Source organism: Humulus lupulus, chromosome 4 (genome assembly GCF_963169125.1).
Source record: "Humulus lupulus chromosome 4, drHumLupu1.1, whole genome shotgun sequence".
Taxonomy (NCBI): Eukaryota; Viridiplantae; Streptophyta; class Magnoliopsida; order Rosales; family Cannabaceae; genus Humulus; species Humulus lupulus.
This window is the reverse complement of record NC_084796.1, coordinates 30,670,989-30,694,222: the sequence shown is the minus strand read 5'-3', so window position 1 is coordinate 30,694,222 and position 23,234 is coordinate 30,670,989. Positions and strand designations below refer to the sequence as shown.

At 40.0% G+C, this 23,234-nt stretch overlaps 1 protein-coding gene across 1 annotated transcript; it reads right to left on the bottom strand.

Moving 5' to 3' along the window:
- Positions 1 to 22,280: 22,280 nt before the first annotated feature.
- On the bottom strand, positions 22,281 to 22,715 carry LOC133832045 (uncharacterized mitochondrial protein AtMg00810-like). The gene has a single exon (XM_062262436.1). The coding sequence runs from the start codon at positions 22,713 to 22,715 to the stop codon at positions 22,281 to 22,283; it is 435 nt and encodes a 144-aa protein (XP_062118420.1).
- Positions 22,716 to 23,234: the final 519 nt, after the last annotated feature.

Sequence of the window (23,234 nt, the reverse complement as noted above, 5' to 3'; positions counted from 1 at the left end):
ACGAGCCAATAAGGGAAAAGAATTCGCCTCCGAATCCCCCATCCCTCAATTCAGCCCCGTGGTGGAGGAGGAGGTCGTGGTCGGACCTGATGCCTTCTTCGAGGCAGAGAGGATAGCCTCCAAAATCACGACCCAAGGAAGGGTCAACAAGATTATGTTGTCTCACAACATCGAGGTTGGGACTGGCATCCTAATTGCTCGACCTCCATTCGAAGGGGAATAAAGCTGCTCACCACTCCAGGACGACTTTGCAGCCTGGAGTGACGAGCACCTAAAGGCAGGGGCCTTCCTTCCCCTCGATCAATATTTTGCCGACTTCCTCAACTACGTGAAGTTGGCGCCGTTTCAGCTCCCCCTGAACTCGTATCGGCTGCTGGCGGGGTTGAAGTACCTTTTCTTGAAGCACGAGTGGGAGGTCCCCACCCCGCGAACATTCTCTATTTCTTCCGCCTCACGGCCAGCCCGGATCAACGAGGGTGAGGTGACGGATTTTACTACTTGACCTAATTCCCAAACTCGCCCGCAGTCATCGAGATGCCCAGCCATCCCAACGACTATAAAGATCAATTCTTTATGTCGAATGGGTTTCGCAACTGCGAACATCGCTACTTTAACCATCCTCGTAAGTCTTCTTTCCTTTCTTAGCTCGTGAAATTATTATTTTCGTACCTAGAGTCTCTTCGCGTGTGTACTAACTGAGTAGTATCTCCGTGCAACCATTTTTGCGAGGACAACCAAGTCTGTGACCCTCGGGGGTCAATACGATACTCTCTCGAGGCTCCCACCTGGCGAGAAGGATTACCGCCAGCTCGTGTCTGATGACACGATGTTGGCGTGTAAGCTAATTACCGAAGGCCAGACTTTGGCCTTGAGAAGAATTCGGCTAACCTCCCTATTGTCCGCGAGCTAGCGCCTATCCCCGAAGGGGGTGCTGAAGCCAGCGAAGCGAAGAGGAAGAAGAAGACGAGGTGCCCCTCGTTTGGAAAAGGTGAGCTCCTAAGGCTGCTCGGGACCCTGATCTAGAGCGAGCTTCATCGGGGGCAGCAGCCGGCTCCTCCGGCCAAGGTAACTCGTACCCCTTTAGGGACTTAGATAGGGTTGTCGTTGACCTTAGGCTAGTTAGGTTTAACCCAAACCAGCTCGTACACCATCACCCTAATGACCCCGACCGTAACATAACCCTGCTTCAGTGCGTGGATCACTTAGTGTTATGTCACGACATGGGTCATCCCAGGGGCACCATAGTTGTGGATAACATCTTATCCTTTAGGTCGGTCTTTTTTGAAGAGTATGGAACCAACCTTAGGTCGTGGGCCTCCCTGCGCCAGGGTATCCTTGCCCCTGGACTTAGGCAATACATAAAGGAGTCCAGCCCCGAGATAGAACCTGAGCCTGAACCTCTGATAACTCTACAAAATAGAGTTATTTTACCATATTTTATATGCTAGTTGTTGCTTAGTTCTTGAGTTTTTAATTAACTTATTAAAGTTTTTATGTAATTTTTAATTTATTAGTCTTATTGTAGTTTTCTAGATTTTTATATGTTTTTATATATATTTTATTATAATATGTTGTAGTTTAATTATTTGAAATTTGTTTTGTTAGATTATAAGTTAAAAAATGTGATTTTATTGAGCTTAATTGCCAAAGTAAATTAAATTTCAATTAGTATTTTCATGGAATTAATATGAGTTATTTTATAATTGAAAATATTTGATTCTAATTTAATATTTACTTATTTTGTAGGTTGTACTTTGCAATTTTTTTTATGCTTGAAAAAGAAGAGAAAAAGAAATAAAAGTGATATTTTTGTAGAAAGTAACAAGAAAAATGGTCTTTTTTCAAATGACCACCAGGCCCACGTCCAAGCCTTCCATCAACTCCTCCAGCTGAAGACTTCCCACGCCCAAGCCTCTCCTTCACATGCCAGCTGCCCACCAAAGTCTTCTCCTCATGCATTTCCATCAGAACCCCTTGAAGACCATGCACCAACAAGTCACCAAGCAGCCATCTGCCAGGCCCATTCGGCCCAGTCACAGCCCAGCCGAAACCACCTACCACCAACACCATCAGCCACCTCTTGAGCCCATCATTTTGCATTTTGTCCCCTATGACAAAATTGCCAACTTTTTACCCTTTTGTCTACACATTTTCACCACAACATCATCATTACACCCTATATTTTACCTCTACATACCATATTTATTTTATTTAATTAATTTAATCAATTTAACTAATTTAAATTGATTATTTTAATAATCTCATTTTGGCTATAAATATGGTATTTCAAGACCATTTTAGGGTGCTTAGTTTTTGGTTACCATCTTTTTCTCCCATTTTCTCTCTACCATTCTCTCTTCCATTTGGGTTTTTCAAGAGCATTTTGCAAGTATGTATGTCATTTATTTTATAATTTCTACTCTAGTTATGTGCTTCTAATCTTTTTCATAAGATTATTAAGATCATGATGAAGCAACTTGTAACTAGGTAATATTTATGTTGTATGTTGATTTCCCTTGTAATACAACAAAGTTTATGGATTTTTCTTCTACATATATTTCTTTCATCTTAAATATCTTGTATTTTAGATTGTTAGAACATATTTACACTTTTTTCTTCATTAGTGCATAAACATAATATTCTTTGTGTGAGATGTGTCATTAAATTGTACACATCCATGCTTAGAACAAAAATATTATGTTTTGCCTCATAAATAATGTTCATTGATTTATTTGTTATTTCATTAGATTGATTTACACTAAATGCTTTGAAATTATAATTTTGAAAAGTGAAGAAAAATCCTATCTTTTTATAAGAAATTTGTACTTAAAATTATAAATCTTTTTGGAAAATGATAGTTTAAATTATTTTAACTATCACTAAAACTTGGGAATCAATATACTAATAAATATTATTAAACTTACATTTTTTGGATTCTAGTATCTTAATAATCTTTTCTTTTAACACTTATTTTCAACTCATTATTGCTTTATTTTTATTCTGTTAAATAGCTTTATTTTTCAATCTTTTATTTTATGTTCATAATATTAAAACTCATCAATCTTTGGAACTAGGTTAGAATTTATTACTTTTGATTTAAAATAGTTTTCTCTTTTCAATTTTAGACAACTCCTTTGGGTTCGACATCCTTGCTTACACGATCATTATTCTTATGAACGATTCGTGCGCTTGCAATTTATAAATTTTTAAACATACCCATTTTTGGGTCCATCAACCTCCCTAATCGAAGAAATTTTAGACTTAGGCTCTCCCTCTCCCGTAGCGGTTCCGAGGCCGAAGGTCGTGGCAATAGACTCCTCATTTAGCTCGGAGGGTAGGACTTTTTGTTATAACGTATATACATTTTATGCAATCTGACGGCTTTCTGTTTATTAACGTCATTTCTCACTCTTTTTCAGGCGAGGAGATGGCACAACAAGGGGTTCCTGACATTCGCGCGAGTTTCCAGGAGGGAAAATCTAGCTTGGGGCCACTAGTAAAGAAGCCCCGGTTCACAGCTAAGAAGGTGCACCTACAGCAGGGACGACCTCCAAATCCCCGGCTAAAGGGAAAACAGCTCCAGCCACGGCTGCTCAGGAGAAAAGAGGTCCGCCTCCACCTCCCCCCCAATTTCCATCTACCTCTGCTCAGAATCAGGCAGCACAAGCTAATCCCCAGCACCCCTCGTCCCCACTGCATCCGTACGCATTCCGGTCAACGCCCAGGACTTGGAGAAGATCCCGGATACCTTTCGGGGGACGCTCTACAAGACAGCCAACCATACAGTGGAGCACTTTTATAAGGCCAATTTGATGGACCTGAGGGTGATCGAGGAGAGGAGCTCGGAGAACGTTATAGAGTCTGCGCTGGGGATGAACCTTACAGTAAGCAGACTTTCCTTGGCTAAATATACTCTTTTGATTTTATCCCAGCGCGTGTCTAACTTGCTTCTTTACTTTTTGCAGGCGGTCTTGGCTTAGCACTGAAGCATAGCTCAGGCCAGGGCCAGGAATGACGAGCTTCGGGTCGAGCTCTAGACTGTCCTAACAATTGCTCAACAAGGTGAGCTGGACGCCAAGGATGCTCTTGCAGCATCTCAAGAGGGCGAGCAGACTACAAAGGCCGCCCTGGCTGCTTTGAAAACCGAGCTTGCAGAGGCCAAGGCCAAGCAATTGGAGGCTGAGACTGCTGCTAAGGAGGAGAAGGTGGCCTCACTAACCTCCATGGAGAGCATGTTGTACCATTGTTGGGCCTTCAACCAGGACGACAACTTCTCCTTCCTGGCCTCTGAAGTGTGGGATCCCTATCTCGAGAAGTTCAAGGCTCGGATTCAACTAGAGCAGTCCGAGACTGGGGAAGCCTCCACCACTGGCGTGCAGGAGATCGAGGAGGTGACGTCCTCAGAGCGCCCTAGAGGGGCTTAATTTTCTTTTGCCTTTGTTTACCTTATATATCTTTTCTTTTTGTAAACATTTGTCGTTTTGGCTCGGTACGAGGTTATTCTCCTCAAGACAATTTGTTTATAATTGCAATATTAACTTTTTTATCTATTCCTTGATTTTTTTCCTTATGCTTATGACTTGCACATTCAAAATATTAGGGAATGATTTTTAGATTGGGATAGATATTTTAATTTTGGTTATAACCAAAATTAATGTTGATTTATACCCTACCTGTTAAGTATCAGGCCTTGGATCTGGTTATATCTGAGATTTGGAATGTTCCAAACTTAGTTCTTGTTAGGTTTTATTGTTACCCCGAGCTTCTGAGGAAGCCATTGGATCTTCAATTTTGCTAACTTCTAAGTTTCAGATCTGGTTGTATCCAGTACTTTTAATTAAAACTTAGCTCGCGTTATGTTTATTGACACCTCATGTTTTTTAGAAAAAACACTGGTTAATCAATTTTATTAACTTCCAAGTTTTGGACCTGGTCATATCCAGGATTTTTAATTAAAACTTAGTTCGCATTAGGTATATTGACACCTCATGTTTTTTTTTAGAAAAAACATTGGTTAATCAATTTTACTTATTTCCAAGTTTTGGACCTGGTCATATCCAGGATTTTTAATTAAAACTTAGTTCACGTTAGGTATATTGACACCTCGTGTTTTTTAGAAAAAAACAATGGTTAATCAATTTTACTAACTTCCAAGTTTTGGACCTTCTCGGGTTATATGCTCCCCAAGCAATCAGAAAGTGAACTTTCTCGCTTGCTTTGGATAAATGTTTGTTATATTATTTCATATAATATAATGTTAGATTAAATAATGTGACAAAATGTGATTTGTCACACCTTCTAACATATTATTGAGAGTCACAAAATTAGACACATGTATGTGCCCAAATGTGACATATTTTGGAGTTACAAAATCAGTCACAAATTTGTAACTCCCAAAATATTACCTAACAATGTGTATATTATATGTTACACATTTGAGATTGGATTTCATAAAGCCATTATAAAATATGGTTGTTGGAGATATGATTTTAACCTCAATAATGTGTTTTGGGAGTTACAAAGTCATTTGGGAGGGTTTAGAACCGTTTGGAAAAACAGCACATTTTCAAGTGCTGAAAATGGGCTGTGGCTGCAGCCACTGAATGATGGTGGTCGCGGCCTGGGTGACAGAAAGCAGTGGCCGCGACCACGGATGTCCTTGGCCGCGGCCACAGGTGCATTTCAGGCCAAATTTTCAGTTTTTTCCAAATGTGTTGAACGGTTTTAAAAACCCAAATAACTCTCAAATCTCAATTTTAATTCCATATTAATCCAATTAAACATTGGTAACAGCCATGGGGGTTGGTGGAATTTGAAATCCAAAGGGTATCTCAAACTCTATAAATAGGAGCCTAATGCTCACTTGTAAGACACACATTTTTCCATCCACAAAGCACTTGGCTGGAAAATACACCAAAAGGCTTGATAATTCTAGAGAGCTATTTCCTAGAGAGATCCCTTAGTGCTTAGAGAATAGGGGGAAATAAGCTTTTGGACAAAGGTCTTGAACCTTGTTCAAATTGGTGATCTCCATTACTCTACACTTTGGTTGTGTGAGAGTTTGTTTGTGTTTTCATTATTTTGTTCTTCTTGTTCTTCTTATTTACTTGTATTATTATAGAATTGAGTTTGTAATCTTCTTCTTCTACATCTTTCTATTTACTTGTATTTTGAGAAATTGAGTTGTAATATTTATTTAATCAATTATCTTGTCCATTGTATTTTTGCATAGAGTTGTATTTTGGTTTTTCCATATTTCCATTGAGCAATAAGATATATTCTCTAACAACGTTATCACACAAACTAATACATGGATGAAACTATACAAAAGACAAGAAGTACATGGGTGATTCTTTTATTTCTCAAATAAAAAAGCTTTTATAACTAAGCCTTACATAGTCGGGTGGTATCATCATTGATAATACTTCTTTAAGTGCATAGAATTCCAGGTCCGTGGGACTGTTTCTCCATTAAGTCGAGCTAATTTGAAGGTTCCCTCATGTACGACCTCTACTATTTGATAGGGCCCTTCCCTGCTCAGACCCAAAGCACCGTCTTTGGGGTCCTTGCTTGCCAAAAAGACCCTTCGGAGAACCAGGTCGCCCAAACCAAAGATACGCCTCCTGACCTTCGAATTAAAATAACGAGTGATTTTTTGCTGGTAATGCGCGAGCTGTAGCTATGAATCCTCTCGTTTTTCCTCAATTAGGTCGAGAGACGCACTGAGCAACTCATCATTCCGCTCCTGGCTGAAGGTCTGGAGTCTATGCGTGGCTATTTTCGTTTCGACGGGAAGGATGGCCTCTCTTCTGAAAGTCAGGGAGAAAGGGGTGTGCCCCGTAGAAGTTCGGTGGGAGGTCCGGTACGCCCATAGTACCTGCGAGAGCTACTCAGGCCAGACTCCTTTGGCCTCATTTAGCCTTTTCTTAAGCTTGATTTGAGGGTCTTATTCACGACCTCGACCTGCCCATTGGCTTGCGGGTAAGCAACCGAAGAGAAACTTTTAATTATGTCGTGCCTCTCATAGAATTCGGTGAAGAGATCACTATCGAACTGAGTTCCATTATCCGATACAATCTTCTTGGGCAGCCTGAATCGGTAAACAATTTTTTTTACTACAAAGTCGAGGACTCTTTTTGAGGTGATTGTTGTCAGGGGCTCGGCTTCTGCCCACTTCGTGAAATAATCAATGGCTACCACCGCATAGCGAACCCTTCCTTTTCCCGTGGGCAGGGCTCCTATTAAATCGATCCCTCATACCGCGAATGGCCATGGGGATGAGATCATTTTCAACTCGACTGGCGGAGCTTAGGCGACTGTGATGAACCGCTAGCATTTGTCGCACTTTCGGACGTAGGAGATGGAATCCTTTGATAAAGTGGGCCAATAATATCCCTGCCTTAATATTTTTAAGGCTAAGTTTTGACCCCCAGCATGATCCCCACAGAAACCTTCATGCACCTCCTGTAAAATAGCTCTGGCCTCCTCTGGTAGAACACATCGGAGAAGAGGCAAGGAATGGCCACGTCGGTATAATGCTCCATCCATGATCACATATCTTGGAGCTTGATAGAGTATCCTTCTAGCGTCTTTTCATTCATCAGGTAACTTCCCTGTCGTAAGATACACTATTATGGGAGTCATCTAGGTCGGCCTAATGTCGATCATCTCGACCTCCATCGTGCCTCCAGCCACGCTCAGGCTCTCCAAGAATTCCACCGGTACTATGCTCAGAGTCTAGGCTTCCTTGGAGGTAGCGAGTCTCGCCAAAGCGTCTGCGTTGGCGTTCTGCTTGCGAGGGATCTGCTCGACTAGGCCATATTCAAATTCTAATAGCCTTTTCTTCACTTTGGCTAGATAAGCTGCCATATTGGCCCCTCGCACTTGGTATTCCCCTGTCACTTGGTTTACCACGAGCTGGGAATCTCTATAGCATTGGACGGCTCTGGCCTTCAACTCCTTTGCCACTCTAAGCCCGACCAATAAAGCTTTGTACTCGGCATCATTGTTGGATTCCTCAAACCCGAACCGTAGTGCAGAGTGGAGTCGATGCCCTTCTGGAGAGATCAATATGATCCCAGCTCCAGACCTATTCTTGTTACACGAACCATCCATGAAGATCCTCCACATGCCTATACCGGTTCTCTCAAAGGCTCCTCATGAAACCCAGTGCATTCGGCCATGAAATCAGCTAGGGCTTGACTTTTGATCGTAGTCCGTGGTACGTATAGTATTTCGAACTGGCTGAGTTCGATTGCCCATTTCAAAAGACACCCTAATGCCTCAGGTTTCTGCAGTACCTACCTTAAAGGTTGATCGGTCATGACGTGGATCGAATGGGATTGGAAATATGGCCTAAGCTTCCTGGAGGTCGTAATAAGGCAGAACGCCATCTTTTCCATTAAGGGATACCGTGATTCAGCTCCAAGAAGTCTTTTGCTTATATAATATACCGTTTTTTAACTCGGTCCTCTTCCCGGACCAGCACGGCACTGGCTGCATTTTCCGTAACAGCTAAATAAAGAAAAAGGGGCTCCCCTACCATTGGTTCAGACAATACTGGTGGCTCGGCCAAATGTGTTTTTAGATCGAGAAATGCATGTTCGCACTCCTCGGTAGGGGTGGAAATTCGTGTAAACGTGTCAGATTAGTGTCGACACGATTATGACACGACACGATTAAGGTAAACACGAACACGACACGATTATTAAACGTGTCAAAAATACGAGCACGAACACGACACGATTATTAAACGGGTCAACACGACACGAACACGATAACACGATTAATCATAATTATACGAAAAAAATCAGAAAACCTATGTAAAGTATTCGTGTTATCGTGTCTGACACGATTATGACACGACACGATTATTAAATGGGTCGACACGATTATGACACGACACGATTAAGGTAAACACGAACACGACACGATTATTAAACGTGTCAAAAACTCAAACACGAACACGACATGATTATTAAACGTTTCGTGTTCGTGTTTACCTTAATCGTGTCGTGTCGTGTCGTGTCATCGTGTCGTGACCCAAATTGCCACCCCTACTCCTCGGTCCATTCAAACTTCTTATTTCCCGAAGTAGGTTACAGAATGGCAGGCACTTGTCGGTGGATTTAGAAATGAACCGATTAAGGGTTGCTACTCTTCCAGTCAGACTCTGGATATCCTTACGCGACCTGGGTGAAGGCATTTCTAATAGCAACCTGATTTTATCTAGGTTCGCCTCTATCCCCCTCATGTTGACTATGAATCTCATAAACTTTCCTGATGCCACTCCGAAAGTACACTTTTGGGGATTCAACCTCATGTTATATCTCCTTAAGATCTTAAAACATTCCTTCAGATCGGGAACATGGTTATCGGCAGTCTTAGATTTAACAAGCATATCATCAACATACACTTCCATGTTTTTTCCGATCTGATCAGCGAACATTCTGTTGACTAATCACTGGTAGGTAGCCCATGCGTTTTTCAGCCCAAAAGGCATAACTTTATAACAGTAAACATTCGTTGGAGTCATAAAGCTAGTATGCTCCTGGTCCGCGGGGTTCATCGCGATCTGGTTATATCCAGAGTATGCATCCATGAAGGACATGAGCTCGTGCCTCGCAGTGGCATCCACCAACTGATCAATCATTGGCAATGGGAAGCAGTCCTTGGGACAAGCTTTGTTTAAGTCAGAGAAGTCGATGCAGGTCCGCCACTTTCCATTTGGCTTTGAGACCAGGACAGGATTTGCGACCCAGATTGGATATTTAGCCTCGCAAATAAACCTGCATTTTAATAGCCGAGCTACTTTTTCTCCCAAGGCCTTAGCTTGGGTTGTACCCAAACGTCTTTATTCTGGGACTTCGCAGGCACGTTCTTATCCAAGTTCAGAGTATGCATGATCACACTCGGACTTATCCCTACCATGTCTTCATGAGACCAGACGAATATATCAAGATTTTCTTGTAAAAAATTTGTCAGCTCCGCCTTCCTCTCATCGTCCAGATTTTTCTCGAGTTTAACTATTCTTGAAGCATCTCTGGGATCGATGTTTACTTCTTCGAGCTCTTCAATAGCTCGGAGCTCAGATCTATCTTCGCCTATTCGTGGATCGATATCGTCAGTCAGGGTACTATCCGCACCACTGGCTTGCAAAGGTTCTTCCATTCCAGGAGCAGTCCTTATTTCCTGGGATTCCTCGCCTTCATCCTGTATGGCCATCGTTTGCTGCCTGGGTTGTGATTATCCCTTCTTGTAAATGATGTATCATTCTCTGGCAGCAATCTAATCTCCTTGGACAGTACATATTCCCGCATATGAGGGGAATTTGATCATAAGGTGGCGGACAGAGGTTACGGCTTCGAACGCCATTAACGCAGGTCGACCCAAGATTGCATTGTATGTGGTTGGAAAATCAACGACCACAAACTCGAGCATCTTGGAAATAGTTCGCGCTCCTTCACCCAGTGTTATCACTAACTCGATTGTTCCGATAACTGCTGATCCCTCGCCGGAAAACCCATATAGCATCATGGAGGTTGCCTTCAGTTCGGTCACAGACACTCTTATTTTTTTCCAGTGTGGACCTGAATAGTAGGTTCACAGAACTTCCATTATCCACTAGTGTCCTCCTAACTCTCTGATTGGCGAGCTGGACGGTTACGACTAGAGGATCGTTATGCGGGAATTGGACATGACTAGCATCTTCTTCAGTAAAACTGATTGGTTGTTTCTCCAATTGTTGTTGCTTAGACAAACGCTGCTCCGGGACAAATTCAACTCTGTTGTGAGACCTCAGCTCATTGATATACCTCTTCTGGGCACCTCTGCTCGTACCTGCCAGATGAGGGCCTCCAGAGATGGTTGTTATTGTTGGATTAGCTTATACAGGATCTTTATTTATATTCATGTATATCTAATATTAAATAAATTAATAGGAGATAGCCTAAAACATGTTTCTAAAATTGAATTCAAAGAGAAACAAAAGAATAAAATACTTACAGTATACGCAGCGGAATTAAAGAGTCATTCCTTCAGTTTCTCTAACTCTTGTATCCTCTCTGTCGCAGAGTATTATCAAGAAACTGAACCGATCTTCTATTTTCTTCACAATCTTCCAATGTATCCTTAGAACCACCTAGACTAGTGTGGGCAATTCTCAACACATGAAATAGATATAGAGAGAAGAAGAGAAAACCACAAAGAGGCTTAGAAAAAGACTTGTGTTTAGAGAGAATCTAAAACTATCAGAAAATCTGACTTGTGACTTATCAAACTTATGTTTTGACTTCTCTCTAAGCACTCCTTTTATAGACTCAATTAGGCCATTTAATTTAATTAAAAAATCAATAAAATAACAGCCATTTTGAAGCCCTAGGTCGAAATTATCATGGGCTATAGGCCCGTGAAATTTCCCATTTGATTATAAGCCAATTGGACTTAAAATCAAGGCCTGTATTATTTTCTATTGATTTAATTAATTAAATAATTATTTAAATCCTTTATCAAATTAATTATTTATAATTTTAACCTTGATTTAAACTTATTTATTAATTTAGATACCAATTTATCTTAATTAATAAATCTGCCATAATTTCTCTTTTCTTCTCAAAATTACACAACTCTGTGAAACTATCCAAAATTGACCTGGTCAACTTTGATAATTCTAATTGATGATTAAATCAATTAATTGAGACTATCTAGAAGATTTTATCCAAGGTACAATGGGGACCATGGGCCTATGAAATCAAGCTCCAATAAGTTATCATAAATCTAACAAATAAATTTACTAACTTATTAATTCCTCGTGACTCCACTATAGACTTGGAATTGCACTCTTGAATTCATAGAACGCTCTATAACAAATATAGATACGCTATTAATTATCCATTGTTACAACCATAATTATTACTCAATCCTCTAAAGACGGTCTACAATGAGATATGACTAAAATACCGTTTTACCTCTCATTGTATTTTATCCTTAAAACACTAAGTTCCTTGTAAATGATATTTCAGTAAACTAATTTCATTACTGAAATGAGATCTCTATCATTTAACACCTTGAACCAAACTAAAAGGAAACCATCTTTTTACTTCTTCATCAGAAGCTATAGATGTTCATATCTATGATTAACACTCCCACTCAATTATACTACCGAGTTCCCAAGATGTAAGTATGGGCTAGTCCGTAGGGTAAGCTGGTAACGAACAAGTCAAAGAACTCAAATAATACAATCATTTAGAATACTAACCACTCAGAATTGAGATTGAATTGACCTATGGTCAACTGTATGATATGACTAGAATAGATAATAACGGTATGTTTACTTATCTTATCAACTGTCAATATCGGTCCTGTCCGATGTAACAAATACATTCGATCTTATCTACTATGCTAATGTTCTGGAAAGAACATAACACTGTAATGTGTAAGTAGATCATATCGTAGATTGGCAAGTCAGTGTAAATCCGGTGCACTGACTAATCTTAGGACTAACTTATTTTGAACATATAATCATATTTATATTCCACTGTGATTACGTCACTATAAATAAGATTAGCTATATGCTCGGGATTTAATAGAAGTTTATATTAAACAAATAATCATGAAAATAAAACATGTGAGCAAAGTGATTGACCAAGTCAAAAAATGATTTCTATTCTTTTATTGATAGTAAAATGAGATTACAAAGAATTTGAGTTTTAATTAGGGCATAAAACCCCAACAGCTATCTCTCCCCCTGTTATCGGAGGAGGGGTATCCTGGTTCACCTGAGCTCCGGTCTTATTTGTCGGGGTCTCCGGAGCTGACTGGGAGTTATTCGATTCTGGGCATACTAAGCCAAAGGTCCTGCCCTGATGAGTGTTTCGATTTTATCCTTCAAGTGTCTACAATCATCGGTGTTGTGACCAATGTCGTTGTGGAATCGACAAAATTTTGAAGGATTCCTCTTTGCCCTTTGATTTTTTAAAGCCTCCGGCTTTTTCCACGGGAGGCGGGCAGAATTCGCCAAGAAAATGCTTTCTCTAGTATCCGTGAGGTCAACATTAGTCGTATAGATCGGCTTAAACTTCTCCATGGGCTTGTTTTTCTTCGAACCCCTGCCCTCCCCATTTCCCTTCCTCTTGCTACCTCCTCCTTGGTTATTCTGGGTAATGGTTTGAGCCATAGCTGCAACATCCGTTACCGCTCCAACGGGCTGGGCAAGGACTTGGCTGGTTCCTGTGACCGAGGCTCGCGCCTCTTCCAAGTTGATCCACCTTTGAGCCATGTTCAGGAAATCATCCATGGTGTTGACCCCCTTTCTTTGGATTTCCTTCCATAGGTCGCCCCCAACAAGAATTCCTGTTCTCATCGCCATGAGCCTAGAACTTTCGTCCGCGTCTCTACCTCGTGCAGCAATATTAGTGAATCTACTCAGGTAGGCTTTCAGGGGCTCTTCAAGCTGCTGCTTTACATTCGCAAGGGAGTCTACCTTGATGCGAGCCGCCTGAGAAGCCTGGAATTCCCTCTTGAAGTCAGCGGAGAAACTCTTCCACGAGTTGATAGAATGCTTTTTGTATTGCTTGAACCATTGCCTAGCCAGCCCGACCAGAGTCGAGGGGAATACCAGACACCTCAGTTCGAGTCCAATATTGTGGACCATCATCAGGGTGTTGAACATTCCCAAGTGGTCGAATGAATCTCCATCTCCATCAAACTTTGACAAATGGGGCATCCTGAAACCCGGCGGGTATGGTGTTGCTGCGATGTTGGGGGCGAAAAAGCTTGAGTTCATCCCCTGAGTCATATTCGTCTTTTTCCTTCTCTGACATGAGTCTTTTCATCAGCTCCTCCATCTGGGCTAACCTCTCAAGGGTTTGGTCTTTGGTTCCTTGGGGCTGTTCAACAGCTCCTATTCGGTCGTACATGTTTGGTGGGTTATTGTCCCTCCAAGCTCGAGCTTGGTTTGGTGGGATGTTCCCATTATCACGTACTTCAGAAGGACTTCCCTCGTGGTGAGTGCCACTGACTCCATCGCGAGCTAAATTTGTCCTTTGTGAATTCAGGCGATCTCGTAGGTCGGTCTGTGGATCAACTTGAGGGCTCTGAGCTGAACTCAGCTGATTTCTCAAATCTGTACCAGTTCTACCACTTCAGTGGCCCTCCGTCCAATAACTTCCATTAGAGAAACTTAGAGCTTGTTGTTGAGGATGAGGACCTAGGACATTTCCGCGTGCTCGTGGGGGCATAGGTAGAGGCAGTGGGAGGATGATTCCTTCTGTTGTCCCCATAGGTAGGAACGTTTCGAGCAGAACGAGGTGGTATTGGATGCCTTATGGGCGACAGAGGATGCCTAATTGGCGAAGCAATTCTTATCCCATCAGGTTGGACCAAATTAGCCCGCGGTAGCTCTGCCCCGCCATTTTCGACTCTCTGTGTTTGGCGATCTAATTGTGGCACAGGAAGGTCAGCTGGAGCATGCCGTCTTTACGAGTTTTCCCTAGACCTTCTTCGTGAGTTGCTGTGGGCATTTCCAGGTGCATTTGACGGTGTTAATGAACTTGGGGTCGAGGTTCTAACCGAGCGACTAATTCGCCGATGTTCCCTAGGAAAGCCATCAAACGGGATTCCTTGGTGATCTTGTGCCATGGGCATAGAACTCGGGGTCGAGTTCCTAACCGACCGGCTTAGCCTGGATCGACTATCCCGGCAGGACTTATGGGTCCCACCTTGCCTCTTTCCGACATTAACGTCAGTTGCAAGAGGGGGTAACCGAGCCAAAACCTCATCATTTTGTTTTTTAGCTTTGGATAAATGGCTTCTTAACTGCATGTTTTCCAACTATATCGTAGTCAAGTGACCCAAGTTCGGATTCAGCAGCAATGACGCTGAACTCCTGGTGTTGCCGTGGCCCATCGGTTGCTTTCCCAACCACTGCTAGACTTCATCGTTTTTTTCATCAGAAACAGCAGTATGGTGAGCCTCCTGCCCACCAGGCTAGTCCGTCTCATTCTCGTGCCTCAAGCAAGTAACCACCATGGTGGACTTTGATCTGAATCTTTCACAATAGCACTAATATGCACCTCTCAATGAAAGCACCAAACTGTTGGCGTGGTTTTTCGCCAATAGTGAATTATGAAAACATAGCTGGGATGGATTAGTGCTTAATGATAAACCGTAATAATAGAACGACACTTAAAAATACTATAAATGAAATATCAAGAACACTTGCTCCTTTTTACGTGGTTCGGAGGTTAAAATCCCCTAGTTCATGAGTCTATATTGTTACTGTATATCTCTCTATATTTTGACAGAGTATTTGCATTACAGAAAAACCATCATCCCCAACCCCTATCCAAGGTCTTGGTATTTATAGGAAAATAATCCCTGGGTAGACGTTGGGATCATCACGTGAATACAAATCCCTCATGTGACCTATCTTGCACTAATGATGAATATAACAATTTATATTAAGGTATGGTCTAATCATTAGGTAAAAATGATCATGGGTTGTCTGGCATAATCGAACATCTGATGTCTGATCATGCATGATTATATTACGTGTCCGGGAATTCAGGGATGAACGGACTTGTGGTGTCTGATCATGCACGTTTATATAATGTATCCAGGTTTATAAAGATCCTTGGACATGGCAGATCTTTAGCGTATCCGAGCTAAGCGTAGTATCAGCTCGTGCTTAGGATGCTTTGTTTCATAAGTGTTTCCAGATCGTGCCTACTACTTTGTATAATTCATCTCGTGCTATTTACCTGGAGAATCGCGCTGCCCTCAGGAAATATGAACTTGTGGCTCATCCATTACAGTCCTTGGCAAGCCCACTGTATCCGAGCTATCAAAAAGGCACGTGCTGAATTTCAGGACGTACAATATATATATATTTATATATGTGAGTGTGTGTGTAAATGTCACTGTTAGATAACTTGGAGTAGATAGCAAAATAAATCTTTTATGAGTTTGATGTGAACCTTTTTGGATGTCAAAGTTAATCTTTCATTTGTGTTTTTCAGCTTGTTTAATGGCAAAGCAGATGGAATGTTTTTTAAGTTGGGCATTTCCAAAAATTTGTTCAATTTTTCTCCCGAATTCCCAATATTGCAATGGTTTTGATCCTTTGTCAAAAGACACTTTTTGTTTTGATTATTCTCATGTATATATATATATATTGATAGAAATTATTGTATAAATTGATAGAACTATTAGTTGTTCAATTATAATTATCTTATAGAAATTTTTGAAATTCAGTTCTTAATGTTCCTGAATACCATTAAGAAGCTTAGGGGAAAAACTTGAATCTAGAAAGGCCTATGAGTTATTAAATTGCCATGGGTTGCTTGGGGGTACCTTGGGTTGCACAAACTTACATTTGAGATTGCATTAGGTTATATGGGCATGCATTTGAGGTTGCAATGAGTTGCTCTAGGATGCATTGGACTTGCATTTGAGGTTGCAATGAGTTACTTTAGGTTGCATTTGGCTTGTATTTGAGGTTGCATATGGAATGCAACATTTTATCAATGTATACAACCTATTCAACCTGTAACGACCCCAAATTCGCTAATGAGGCTTAAGGGCCTTGATTAGTGTGTCAGGAGGGCATTATTGGATTAAATGTGATTTAAATGTATAATTGTATGATTGGAATGCTTGTATGATTATGTTGATATTAATGTGATATATGTGAATATGGTAATTGTGAGAACCACATTATTATGTGGGTAGAACTACAGAGCACGACTCGAGGCGATCCTAGAGCTAGATAGCGGAAAAGAAAGTCACAATGGGATTTAATAATTGACTTTAAATAAGTCAAGGGTATTTTAGGTATCGGGTAGCTATTTAGACTATTGGGTTATGAAAGTAAATATATGGAGATATATTTGAGGTTAGGAAGTCTAAGCGGGAATATTGGGGGATTTTACCGTTTTGCCCTCGGGGACGTTTCCAGCACCCCGAGCCTTGGGATTAACTTAGCGGGTAAGACAAAAGTTAGGAAGTCTTTAGAAAAATATAAACCGACTTATTTCCTTCCTTAGTTAGACTTTTCTCTCAAGGAACACTCAAGAAACATTCAAGAGGAAAATTCTTGAGAAATTGGAGCTGTAGATTGCTGGGAATTCAGAGGAATTCAGGGGGAAATTTAGAGGCTTAGCTCAGTAAACAATCCAGGACTAAATCTAGACTAAGGTAAGGGTTAATCCATGTGTTTTCCTGAAGTTTAACTTTGTGTACCAACTGGCTATTGAGGTGTTGTCCAATTATTGATTAGGGTGGAATTGAGTTGGGAAACTTGGGAATCAGCTGGACTTTGGATAGAGGAAAGGTTATGTTAATAAGGTAAGCTTTACTCCATGAATTAGAGGTTTGAATTTGAGTTCTTGACTGGTTAATTTTGGGTGTTTATGTTCTTGGGTTTCAGAAATTAAAAAGAGAATTCTAGTGTGTGTTGGACTGGGTTTTCTGTGGAATTATGTTGTTTAAGTCATGCTAAAAGTGTTGGGATTGTTGGGTGTTGAAGGAGGGAGCTTAAGGGTGGTTTTGGCTAAGGTTTCAAGCCTAGAAATGGTGGGAATTCTGGTTTCGAAGGGAAGGGCCACGGCTCTGTTCTAGAGCGCTGCGGCCCTAGGATGAAGATGAGCCAAGGAGGCTCAGCCAGGGGTGAGCGCCGCTGCGCCCATGCAAGGGCCACAGTGCGTGTCTTTGCCTGGGAGGTCCTTGGTTCTGTTTTGAGGCTAGGGCCGCGGCTAAGATTCAAGGGTCGCGGCCCTTGGTTGTCCACTTGATCTTTTAGGGTTTTTAAGGATTTAGATCAAGCCTAGTAAGCTTGGGAACCATTCCACCACCGTGCTTGGTGGGATTTGTTTTTCCGGAAGTTAGTTTTGTAACCGGAAACCCTAACTTGAGTATTAATGAGGCCTTATGATTTGGTTGTGACTAGGTGATAAAGGCTTAGGCTCGGGAACGGATTGTGCTTGAGGAGTGTTGCTCGTAAGCAGTAACTGCAAAGATTAAAGGTAAGAAAACTGCACCTGGTTGAATATATGTGATGGGACTAAGGGTTCCCTAATGTGAACGCTTGAAAGATGGTATTATGCCATGCAAGCTATTTAGTGAACCAACGACCTAAGGGTGCCAAGGGTTACACTAGCGCACAGGGCGCGGCTCAGCCACTGGTAGCCGAGGATAGCTTAATATGCACTGAGCTCGATTTAAGCGGGCCGGAGTCAGTGGGATAAACAGAGGGTGCGGCTATAGTTTTCGGACCTGATTATTATGTGATATGAATGTTATAAGTGTTTGATTGCATCCATGACTTTGATTTTATGCTGAACGATTAATGTGGAAGATTTGATGAGAGTTTATGTTAGTAAATTTACCAATCTGTTATTACTGTCTTTGCTGCATATGTTTTCTTGCTGGGCCTTGGCTCACGGGTGCTACGTGGTGCAGGTAAAGGCAAGGGAAAGCTTGACCAGCCTTGATTGGGAGAGCTCTGCACGTGGAATGTACATGGCCGGCTGCTCAGCCGCCACGGTAGAGGTTTAGGCAGGGACGCGTGACCCAGAAATTGTCCATTTTGCCTTAGTATGGCTAGCAGATGTTTGTGTTATTTTGGGAGTCTGTAATCCAACCTTTTTAACACCATTTCCTTTGGGATCCCATGTATGTAACGGTTTAATTATATTACACAAAACTTTTGAGACCAAAACCTATTTAACCCTAGCATTTACTTGTTTAGTGACACGTTTTCAAATTATTGACTTGATTAGCAAGTCTTGCACTTTTATAAATACACAGTGTAGCGGTCTTGGCTATCCAGGGCGTTACACAACCTCTGTTGCAACGTCTACAACTTCTATTGCAACATCTGCAAAATTTCATTGGGTTGCATGGTGTTGCATTTGAAATTTTCCAATGAGTTTTTTAAAGTTGTTTTAGGTTGCTTTAAGTTGCATTTGAGATTGCAGTGGATTTCTTTAAGTTGCATATTGGGCTTGCATTTGATATTGCATTAGTTGCATAAGGATGAAATTTTCAAATGATTTTATTAAAGTTACTTTAGGTTGCATGGAGTTGCATTAGACTTTCATTTGAGGTTGTAGTAGGTTGCTTGAGTTGCATAAAAAAAAAATTAGCATATGAGTTTTTTTAAGTTGTCATGGGTTGCACTAATTTGCATGAGGTTGCATATGAGTTTTTAGATTGGGAATAGTGGGTAACATAGGGTTGCATGGGCTTTGTTGAAACGTATGCAACTTCTTCAACCTCAATTGCAACCACTATTGAAACATCAATAACTTCTCTTGCAACATCTTCAACCTTTTTTACAACATTTGCAAAACCTATGAAACTTGAGGTGCAATCTCTGTTGCAAAGTCTGCAACATTTAGAACATTAGGTGCAACATTTTTGGCAACCACTGTTGCAACATCTACAACCTTTGAAAATGGGCTTGCATTGGACTTGCATTTGAGGTTGCATTTGAAATTACATTTTGGTTGTTTTAGGTGGCATTGGGTTGCATTTGAAATTGAATTGGGTTGCATGGGGTTGGATGAGCTTGCCATATGTTGCTTCAGGTTGCATGTAAGTTGCAGTAGATTGCATTTTAGGCTATAGTGGGTTGCATTACAATGAGTTGAATGAGTTGCATAAGAATAAAATTAGAATATGAGTTTTTATGTTGCCATGGGCTACATAACGTTGTAATGGGTTCCACAGGCTTGTATTTGAGGTTACAGTGGGTTCCTTCGGGATGTTATAGGTTGCATTGGTCTTGCATGTAAGGTTGATTTAGGTTGCATTTAAAATTATATTTGGGTTACTTTAGGTTGCATTGGGTTGCATTTGGTGTCATGTGTTGCTTTAAGTTGCATGGGGTTGGAGTGGGTGGCATTTGAGATTGTAGTGAGTTGCATGGATTGCATAAAAATGAAATTATAATACAAGTTTTATGTTGTCATGAGTTGCATGGGGTTGTAGTCATATACTCATAGATCTAGACTTGCCTATTTATTTTTTTCACATGCAAAGGCAAATAAAGTTTATGAATATGAGAGTGAATCTTGAGTATCCATATCATTTTGTTGCCCCTTGCATGGCTCCAGCAAATAAGAGAAAGGCAATAGTAAAGGAATAAAGTCAAAAATATTTTTCAATTTTGTTTATGGTGTAGAAAATTTATTAATTTTTTTCAGAAAAAATATTTATCTTATGTGTAGAGAGTTCCTTTTTTTTTTTTCTTTTTCTCTTGATATATATATTTATAGATAAGACTTTGATGTATTATGTTCAAGTATTCCAAACAATCAAACTTTTTACCAAAATTGAACTTTCTTTAGTGGCTATTATTATTCTTTCTTAGCTACTAAGTTATATACATCAATATTCATATTATCTTAATTATTGAATAAGAAAATTCAACTGTACCTATATGCAATTATATATAAATTGTGTTTTGTGAAAAGAGTGCTAAAATCAATTAATAGCAATATTGTAGAGAAATCACGATAATTTGGGTATCAATAGAATTTTAAATTTTGAAGGGTTAATAATTTTTAAAATATTTAAATTTGAGAAATTAACATCTGGTTAAAGAGAATGAAGATCATTAAAATCCTAATTGTTTCTCAAACCTGTCCACATGCTCTGAAGTCAAAGAGCTCATATTTAGTCATTTACTACATACAAATCATAAAACTGAATATATAAAAATTAGATTACAGTATAAATAAAATAATGCATGAATAAAACTGAAATAATTTAATTAATAAGGTAAATATAGATAAATAATGTAAAAATTCGGATATGGGATCATTTCCCCATCTCTTTTCTATATATATATATATATATATTATATGTATTAGAATCTCGAAGAATTTGTACATTTAAAAAAAACCAAATTATTCATTTTAATGTGGTTGTTTTGGGTTTGATAATGTGTTACTATTTTCTATCTAAAATAGTTAACTTAATTAAAGCAATAAGTAAGTATTAATTAAAGAATTTATTAGTAATAAATAAAAGGCTTTATTAGGGGTAATTAAATGGGTTTATGTCTTTTTTGGACCATGTGTTTTATCTAATTATTTATTTGGACCCTGTGTTTTGAAAAATGACTTTTTGGACCCTGTGTTTTGTAAAATTATTCAAATAGAATCTTAAACTCGATTTTGGTCAAAGTATCTGAGCTAAAACTACAAATAATTCATCAAACTAACAATTTGAAACAAAAACAAAATCATTGCGACTAAAAACTGTGTTGTTATATTCAATTTTTCTTCATTAAAATTGGGTTTAGGGGTCTATTTGAACAATTTTACAAAACACAGGGTTCAAAAAAAAATTTATCAAAACACAAGGTCCAAACATGTAATGAGACAAAACACAGTATCAAAAAAATTATAAATCCTAATTAAATTAGAGTTAAGCTAAAAAGAATCATAATAAATTCTCTCTTAAATAAAAGGTTTTTATTAAGGCTATATGTTTGGTAGTTCCCAATATATTAATCAAGAGCCTACCTTGTTTCTTTCTTGGTAGTTGTCTAGTTTTAGCCTAAAAGGCAACAATCACTATCTTGTTCTCTCTTACATAGGTTTAGGCGTGTTTGACATTTTTTTCTAATTTTTGTTTTCAAAATTGTATTTTCAGAAATGAGAACAAAAAATATTTTTTGTAGTTTTGAAAAAATAACAGGTGTTTGATTAATGTTTTTTAAAAATAATTTTTTAGTTTTTTTTTTAAAAAAAATCTTAAATAAAAAATTAATAAATATATTTACAAATGACATAAGGAATCAGATAAAGTGTGTATTGTATTTCTTGAAAAGTTATGGTACACAGTACTAGCTTTATATATTACACGTGAAAGGAAATAAAGAGCCACTTGGCAATACAACAATGAAAGAGAAAATATCTACCAATAGCAAAGAGATAACAGTAAAAGGGGAATGAAATATTCTATTGTTTAACACCCCCCCGCAAACACACGGTACTTGGAAGAACCGTGAGTTTGGTTCTCAACTCTTGAAACCGTGAAGTGAGTAGAGGTTTGGTGAGACAATCGACCACTTGGTCATCGGACGGAGTGAAACAGAGTTGGAGATGACCACGTTTGACACGTTCCCGAACGAAGTGATAGTTGATTTCAACGTGTTTGGTGCGAGAGTGGAGCACCGGATTGGATGCTAAGTGCAGAGTGCTCATATTGTCACAATGAAGAGTCGGTGGAGCTCGTAGAGGAAAGCCAAGCTCAGCCAGTAATGATTGAATTCAAAATATTTCGAAAGCTCCATTAGCTAAGGCACGGTACTCAGACTCGGTACTGGAACGGGAGACCACTTTTTGTTTGGCGGATGACCAAGAAATGAGATTGAGATCGAAGAACACACAGTAGGCGCTAGTGCTCCTGCGATCATCTGGGCAAGAAGCCCAATCGGCATCTGTAAAACAGTGAAGGTCATGAGAGTGATCGGGTTGAAGAAGTATACTGAGATGAGGGGTGCCTTTGAGGTACCGAAGTACCCGTTTGGCTGCTTGGTAGTGTACACTTGTTGGAGCATGGAGAAACTGACAGAGCTTGTTCACAGCGAAAGAAATATCGGGTCGAGTCATAGTGCAATACTGCAGTGCGCCAACCAAGCTACGGAAAGAGGTAGGGTCCGAGAGTAACTCACCGTCGTACAAGGACAGTGATTGTAACGCCATTGGTGTAGCCACAGGTTTGGAGTCCAGAAGTTGGGTCTTAGTGAGGAGGTCTCAAATATATTTGGATTGTGACAAGTGAAGACCTGAGTGGGACCGAGAAACTTGAATGCCAAGGAAAAAATGGAGAGGCCCGAGATCTTTTACTGCAAACTTGGTGCCCAAAAATGTTAAGAGATCGGCAAGGACGGCATCACTTGAACCTGTGAGGATAATATCATCAACGTATATAAGCAGTACAACCACAACATCTTGCTTTCTGCAAATAAAAAGTGAAGCATCAGCTTGTGAAGCAGCAAAACCCCAATCAAGGAGGGCAGTGCTCAATTTAAGAAACCAATCCCGCGGGGACTGTTTCAACCCATAAAGAGACTTAGACAGCTGACAAACGTGGTGAGGATGAGAGGAATCCACGAATCCCTGGGGTTGTTTCATGTATACTGTTTCGGTCAAATCTCCATGGAGGAAGGCATTCTGAATGTCAAGTTACTTGATGGACCAATTAAATGAGACAGCAAGGGA